The sequence below is a fragment of the Salvelinus sp. IW2-2015 genome, linkage group LG4q.1:29 (genome assembly GCF_002910315.2).
Source record: "Salvelinus sp. IW2-2015 linkage group LG4q.1:29, ASM291031v2, whole genome shotgun sequence".
NCBI lineage: Eukaryota > Metazoa > Chordata > Actinopteri > Salmoniformes > Salmonidae > Salvelinus > Salvelinus sp. IW2-2015.
Window position 1 is genome coordinate 89,349,602 of NC_036842.1, and position 7,911 is coordinate 89,357,512.

General features: G+C 46.1%; 1 protein-coding gene across 1 annotated transcript in view; it reads right to left on the reverse strand.

The window, feature by feature from the left end:
* LOC111962761 (calcium-independent phospholipase A2-gamma) overlaps positions 1-6,895 on the reverse strand; it is a 41,295-nt gene extending 34,400 nt beyond the window's left edge. Inside the window, exons 1-3 of the mRNA XM_023986068.3 lie at positions 6,569-6,895; positions 4,642-6,136; positions 3,015-3,164 (exon numbers count right to left, since the gene is read on the reverse strand). Of these exons, the coding sequence (XP_023841836.1) occupies positions 3,015-3,164; positions 4,642-6,087 (1,596 nt within the window). The 5' untranslated portion in view covers positions 6,088-6,136; positions 6,569-6,895. The remainder of the gene's footprint in view (positions 1-3,014; positions 3,165-4,641; positions 6,137-6,568) is intronic.
* Positions 6,896-7,911: the final 1,016 nt, after the last annotated feature.

Below are 7,911 nucleotides of genomic sequence, written 5' to 3' on the forward strand. Positions count from 1 at the left end.
GTTCTACTCCGCTAGCCAGCACCTCTCCTTTCCAAGTGTTTCTACTCCGCTAGCCAGCACCTCTCCTTTCCAAGTGTTCTACTCCGCTAGCCAGCACCTCTCCTTTTCCAAGTGTTCTACTCCGCTAGCCAGCACCTCTCCTTTCCAAGTGTTCTACTCCGCTAGCCAGCACCTCTCCTTTCCAAGTGTTCTACTCCGCTAGCCAGCACCTCTCCTTTCCAAGTGTTCTACTCCGCGTAGCCAGCACCTCTCCTTTCCAAGTGTTCTACTCCGCTAGCCAGCACCTCTCCTTTCCAAGTGTTCTACTCCGCTAGCCAGCACCTCTCTTTCCAAGTGTTCTACTCGCTAGCCAGCAACTCTCCTTTCCAAGTGTTCTACTCCGCTAGCCAGCACTCCCCTTCCAAGTGTTCTACTCCTAGCCAGCACCTCTCCTTTCCAAGTGTTCTACTCCGCTAGCCAGCACCTCTCCTTTCCTAAGTGTTTCTACTCCGCTAGCCAGCACCTCTCCTTTCCAAGTGTTCTACTCCGCTAGCCAGACCTCTCCTTTCCAAGTGTTCTACCCGCTAGCCAGCACCTCTCCTTTCCAAGTGTTCTACTCCGCTAGCCAGCACCTCTCCTTTCCAAGTTTCTACTCCGCTACAGCACCTCTCCTTTCCAAGTGTTTCTACTCCCTAGCCAGCACCTCGCCTACACAGGTGTGTGTTCTTTCGCCTCTAGCCACAGCAAAAGTTGACATGTAGCAAGTCAGAGAGCTTAAGGACGTGCCCTGGTCAAAACGTAGTACACTATATAGAGAATACGGTACCATTTGGACAGAACCAAAAGAGATAGACAAACAGAACAGCCGCCCCAGATATTCTCACCAGACAACATGATTATGTATGCAGAAAAACACTGCTGTACTGCATACTGCTCTGAGGTAAAGATTTAGGTGAAGAATTGATCAGGATGGAGAGATGTAAGATACTGCTGTAATACAGTTGTTAGTGTGTGTGTGTGTGTGTGTGTGTGTTCAAACTACTGAACAGCATAAATAAGCCATTCTCCTCCCCCCCCCCATTAAGTTCAAATCCACATTAGTAAAACATGGATTTTCTGACCATGCTGACACGATAGGCGTTTACAGAAGTCAGCCAGCCCACCTTGACAGCCGCGCGCGCGGGTCCTGGAAACTCCAGTAGATGATAGCTGAGCTCCTCCACTCTGTTGATGTAGACCCTGACATCAGACGCTCGGTTTAACGCCTTCAGGACCGGGTCCGGTTATCCACACTCACCCTAGCTATGATCTAGGAACAGAGCACACACGGTTAGCACTTTCTCAATCACCACAAACAACAATTCAAGTCTGGCTTATCTAATCCTCATTTATTATTGCTTGATTTAGCCATGATGTCAATAACTCAGACACAACCTTCCTACATTTGCACTTTACATGTATTTACACGTTGTTATACTCTTGTGAATTCAATGGATTTTACTAGATTACTTGTAGTTTTTCAGTTGTCTGTCTGTAATTTTTTGTAATGACTTGGTGCTGCCTATCTTATCAACTTAACCAAGGCCATCTTGGCCAGGACGCTCTTGAAAATGAGATTTTAAATCTCAATGAGCCCTTCCTGGTTAAATAAAGGATAAATATTTTTTTTTATTTAAAAAAGGGTGCTGCTGCTCTAAAATGACCGGTCTATAAGCCTGAAACAGTTTATTTTGTAAGAAGAACCAAAAACCATTATATTGTCAGAATGTTAAGAGGATTTCTTCTCCTACCACAGGAGGTCGCTGGCATTTTAAGTGGGGAGATGGGCTCGTAGTAACGGGCAGAAATAAGTGAGAGGGACGGGCTCGTAGTAACGGCTGGAGCAGAATAAGTGGGAGGACGGGCTCGTGGTAACGGCTGGAGCAGAATAAGTGGGGAGGACGGGCTCGTAGTAACGGCTGGAGCAGAATAAGTGGGAGGACGGGCTCGTGGTAACGGCTGGAGCAGAATAAGTGGAGAGGACGGGCTCGTAGAACGCTGGAGCAGAATAAGTGGAGAGGAGCGGCTCTGGGTAACGCTGGAGCAGAATTAGTGGTGGAATCAAAAACATTAAACACATGGTTTCCATGTGTTTGATGCCATTCCATTTGCTCCGTTCCAGACATTATTATGAGCCGTCCTCCCCTCAGCAGCCTCCACTGATGCCTACATGACATTTGTATATGGAGGGTATAGCCTATGGTGGAACGTTGCCAGGACTCATGTCACACCAGTTGTGACTCCAACGTATGATGTGACAGTGGCACGATGTGCTAGAATAGAGGGTTCCTAGAATCCCTCTCTCAAAAATGATAATCACTGTGTGGTGAGGATTGTCAGTTGAGTTTAGAGAAGCAACAGACGCTCTCACAAAGGACCTCAAAATCTGAGCAGCTTTCATGTAAAATGAGTACCCGCAACAACACAAGTTCTAAACAACGTCAACAGGCTGAACGAGGGCGTACTCTCGTGCGGGGGGGGTGGTGCTGTGTGACCTCTCCTTTCCAAGTGTTCTACTCCGCTAGCCAGCACCTCGCCTACACAGGTGTGTGTTTCTTTCGCCTCTAGTCATAAAAAAAGTTGACATTTAGCAAGTCAGAGAGCTTAAGGACGTGCCCTGGTCAAACGTAGTACACTATATAGAGAATACGGTACCATTTGGACAGAACCCAAAAGAGTAAGACAAACAGAACAGCCGCCCCAGATATTCTCACCAGACAACATGATTATGTATGCAGAAAAACACTGCTGTACTGCATACTGCTCTGCGGGGAAAGATTTAGGTGAAGAATTGATCAGGATGGAGAGATGTGAGACACTGCTGTAATACAGTTGTTAGTGTGTGTGTGTGTGTGTGTGTGTGTTCAAACTACTGAACAGCAGTAAATAATGCCATTTCCCTCCCCCCCCCCATTAAGTTCAAATCCACATTAGTGAAACATTGATTTTCTGACCATGCTGACACGATAGGCGTTTACAGAAGTCAGCCAGCCCACCTTGACAGCCGCGCCGCGGGTCTCTGGAAACTCCAGTAGATGATAGCTGAGCTCCTCCACTCTGTTGATGTAGACCCTGACATCAGACGCTCGGTTTAACGCCTTGACCAGGGACCGGGTCCGGTTATCCACACTCACCCTAGCTATGATCTAGGAACAGAGCACACACAGGTTAGACACTTTCTCAATCACCACAACAACAACAAGTTAAGTCTGGCTTATCTAATACCTCATTTATTATTGCTTGATTTAGCCATGATGTCAATAACTCAGACACAACCTACCTACATTTGCACTTTACATGTATTTACACGTTGTTATACTCTTGTGAATTCAATGGATTTTACTAGATTACTTGTAGTTTTTCATGTTGTCTGTCTGTAATTTTTGTAATGACTTGGTGCTGCCTATCTTATCAACTTAACCCAAGGCCATCTTGGCCAGGACGCTCTTGAAAATGAGATTTTAAATCTCAATGAGCCCTTCCTGGTTAAATAAAGGWTAAATATTTTTTTTTTATTAAAAAAGGGGTGCTTGCTCTAAAATGACCGGTCTATAAGCCTGAAACAGTTTATTTTGTAAGAAGAACCAAAAACCATCTATATTGCTAGAATGTTAAGAGGATTTCTTCTCCTACCACAGGAGGTCGCTGGCATTTTAAGTGGGGAGGATGGGCTCGTAGTAACGGCTGGAGCAGAATAAGTGGAGAGGACGGGCTCGTAGTAACGGCTGGAGCAGAATAAGTGGGGAGGACGGGCTCGTAGTAACGGCTGGAGCAGAATAAGTGGGGAGGACGGGCTCGTAGTAACGGCTGAGCGAATAAGTTGGGAGGACGGGCTCGTGGTAACGGCTGGAGCAGAATAAGTGGAGAGGACGGGCTCGTAGTAACGGCTGGAGCAGAATAAGTGGAGAGGACGGGCTCGTGGTAACGGCTGGAGCAGAATTAGTGGTGGAATCAAAAACATTAAACACATGGTTTCCATGTGTTTGATGCCATTCCATTTGCTCCGTTCCAGACATTATTATGAGCCGTCCTCCCCTCAGCAGCCTCCACTGATGCCTACATGACATAGTTGTATATGGAGGGTATAGCCTATGGTGGAACGTTGCCAGGACTCATGTCACACCAGTTGTGACTCCAACGTATGATGTGACAGTGGCACGATGTGCTAGATAGAGGGTTCCTAGAATCCCTCTTCAAAAATAACTCTGGGTGTGAGCCTTCTGGAATCGACAGCCTAGTAAACAGGTGTACTTTGCCTGTGTATGTTGTTGTATTGATATGAAAACAACAGGCCACAGTAGTGACAAAAAACGAGTTATTGACAAACCGGTGCGCCTGGCACTTACTACCCCGTTCAAAGGCACTTAATCTTTTGTCTTGCCCATTCACCCTCTGAGGCACACATACACAATCCATGTCTCAAGGCTTAAAAATCCTTCTTTAAACTGTCTCATCCCCTTCATCTACACTGATTGAAGTGGATTTAACAAGTGACATCAATAAGGGATCATAGCTTTCACCTGGATTCACCTAGTCTGTCTGTCATGCGTCAACAGGTCACATTCCTTTTCAACATGATTCCAAACAGTCAGACCCTTGACAGACGGTATAATGTAGGCCTACCTTCTCTCTTTGGAGCAGCAGTCTCTTGGCCCTCTCCTCTGCAGCCTTCTGTTCCGTATTCACCGCCACCTCTCCTTGCCATGGCTTTGCCCCTGCCTCTTCTGCCTTCAGCCTCTTCTGCTCTACAGCAGCACTCTTGGGTTCAGCAGCCGCCCTGCTGAACCTGGGGACCAGGGGAGCAATGTAGCTCCCTACAAAGGCCTGTACAGTGTCACCAGAGTAGGATAGGTAACGGCCGATACCCTTTTTAGAAGATGGGGAGCTTACGGGTGCAGCAGCAGACCCTGAGGACATTTTGTCTGACATCGGCAGGAGGTCAGTGGAACCACGGTCTGTGTTTTGCGCTTTCTCCTCATCAGACTTTGTTATGCTGCTGAAGTACGAGTTCACGTGGTGGGACAGGTAGTTGTATGTCTCATCCAGGTTAACAGAGAAGGAGCTGGGATGGAAGAGTTGTGTTGTGGTCTGTTGGGAGACTGTGGTGGTGGCTCTCTCAGGTGCACTACTCTCTGTTGGTAGTGGTGATTTGACCTGCTCCAGCCTTTTGGTGGTCCCGTTGGTGGCCACAGTGGTTGGGACAGTGGATGCTGCACGCTGCACCCTCTGTCTGACTTCCTGGATACTGGGGCCTGAGACAGCAGCATTTGCCCTGGCAATGTTGGGGCGAGGGGTGGCAATGGGAGGGGCGCTGGTGGTAATGCCAGGAGTAGGGCCAGGTGTAAGATATGGAGTAGGTGTAAGTGTTGGAGATAGAGTAGGTGTGGGTGTAGAAGCAGTGGCTGTAGTAGGTGGAGGACTAGGGGCAGACACCGAGGCAGGGATTGGAGAAGGTGTAGCAGCATTAGCATTAACAGTGATGTTAGCGGAGGTATAGGCAGGAACTGGGGCTGGGGTTAGAGCTGGGGCTGGGGTTAGAGCTGGGGTTAGAGCTGGGGCTGGGTACCCTACAGTACCATGACCCTGTGGTGTTAGCCCCATCTCCGGGCTGGCTTCCAACACTTTGCCAGCCTCAATGGCGTTCTGTTTGGGTTTGGCTTTGAGCCGGGCTATCTTGGAGAGGAGCTCAGTGTGTGACCCGCTCACCGCCTTGGAGACGGAGTCCAGGGTGCTCCTGAAGCGCGACATGGTGTGGCTGAGACCAGTGGACCAGCGTGAGGTGGATGTATTTAAGTAGTAGGCGCTGGTGTGGAGACCAAGCCTGTGTCTTATCTGACTAGCTCTGGAGAGCCATATCTTATTGCGAATTCTACTTTTTGTGCTGTGGGTATACTTCCAGCTGAGAAAGCCAACTTTGTGGCTCAGGCCTGCTCGGACATCAAACCTACAAGGAGGGTGTTGCTGAGAAGACAATGGAAGTGATGCTGCTCGTTGACCTTGTGTATGCCAGAAGTTCGCTGCTCTGCTTACTTTAAGCACACAAGAATCTGGAACACATCTCAGAGACATCCCTCTTGGTCTTGGAAGGCAGCTTTCATTTCTTTATTCCTTCATGAAGCTGGTGAACAATAAAAATAAACATTACTAAAAGAGGTACTGTGTAGTATCAACATATTGGAGATGTATGTAACTATCTGGTAAGGCCAGCTCTGGGATAGGCGGCTGTTATCTGGATGGCTTACTAGTGGCGCTAGCGTGTCGATTGCATAACTGCAAATGCACCCAATGACCAATGTGTGCTAGCTAGCCGCAGCTAATATATGTTATATCGCCATGTTGTAGATGTGTTATCCCATTGGATTACAATCACATCTATAGCACTTTTTGATTGAAGCTGTGGAAGTAGGCAATCTATGCATGAACATTAGCTAGTTTACAACAACAGCTAGTTAGCTAGAATTGCTAGCTACCGGTTTTCCAGAAACAGCCACTAAACGAGTAACGTTAGTTATCTTAAATGTAACAGTCTAGCCAGGCAATGATAACATACCAGTTTCTTGTTGACGGTTTGTGGAAATCTGAAGAATTCATTGACTCTCGTAACAGCGAAATCAAACGGACATGTAAACACGGTTCACAACAAGCTTCTTGGTATGTGTTGAGGTCATTCGACTCGACAGTTTATATCCACGGACAAAAAAAAACGGACAAAAAAACAGAGGAAAACAATGATCACGCGGTCTTTGATCTGACCTACAATTGGCTATTTATCACCTGCCACTATCAGCCCACTGAGGGGAATTCGATTAATGGCCCGGGTGAACCGGGTTAGTTGTTTGCATTCGATTTGGAACCGGACTGCCTAACGGGCGTGAGCTAGGAGTCTATTACATTAACAAGGTAGTCTAGTCTAGTYACTGCTCTAACAAATGGGTGGATTCGATTATGCTGAGCCGCGGGACACCGTTCTATGGCCCGTGACGTGACCGTGCAAAAGCGGAGAGGGAGGAGCGCCCTTCTCAAATCAAACAGTAATCTGCGCCGCTCGGTCGTGTTGCCATCAAGGCAGCATTGTGCATCATCCGGAAACCTACATCTATTTATTAAAATAGATATGCACTACCTGTCAAACGTTTTAGAACACCTACTCATTCAAGGGTTTCTTTATTTTTCCTATTTTCTACATTGCAGAATAATAGTGAACACATCAAAAGTATGAAATAACAGATATGGAATCATGTAGTAACCAAAAAAGTGTTAAACAAATCAAAATATATTTTATATTTGAGATTCTTCAAATAGCCATCCTTTGCCTTGATGACAGCTATGCATCAAAGTAGACATCATGCAAGACTCCTGCATGTCATCTCTATCTGACACATTTGCTAACAGGTATTGTGTCAATTTAGAACTTGCACTAGACAGTTCACAGAATTGTCAATTGAAAGAAATTTAACAAATTTAATCATTACAAAATGTAGCTAACATTAGATCGTTAATCCAGTGATTATTATCTTTGCCTGATTCGGCAATTTCATCCACATCATCATGGCATTCGTAGTTCTTTATAATAACCACATTAGCAGCTAATTAGCATTTCATTTTGGGGGGGTAAATACAGGTGAATGAATATATTTATAAAAGTTATCTTGTCCTAGAGAGATTTACACGGATATCAAAACGTGACCCAAGGGTAAACTTACACGAAATAAAGACCTTATTTTAAGCGTTTCTAAAATCCCCTACGTGCAAAATGAATGATGGAAAAACAATTGGAACCATTTCCTTGTTTCACCGCTAGGTTTTATGGGTATTATGACTCATACTGTGGTACTCTATGAACGCAGAAAACAAGGTCTGACGTTAACACAGGCTTAGGAGATCTTATATGTT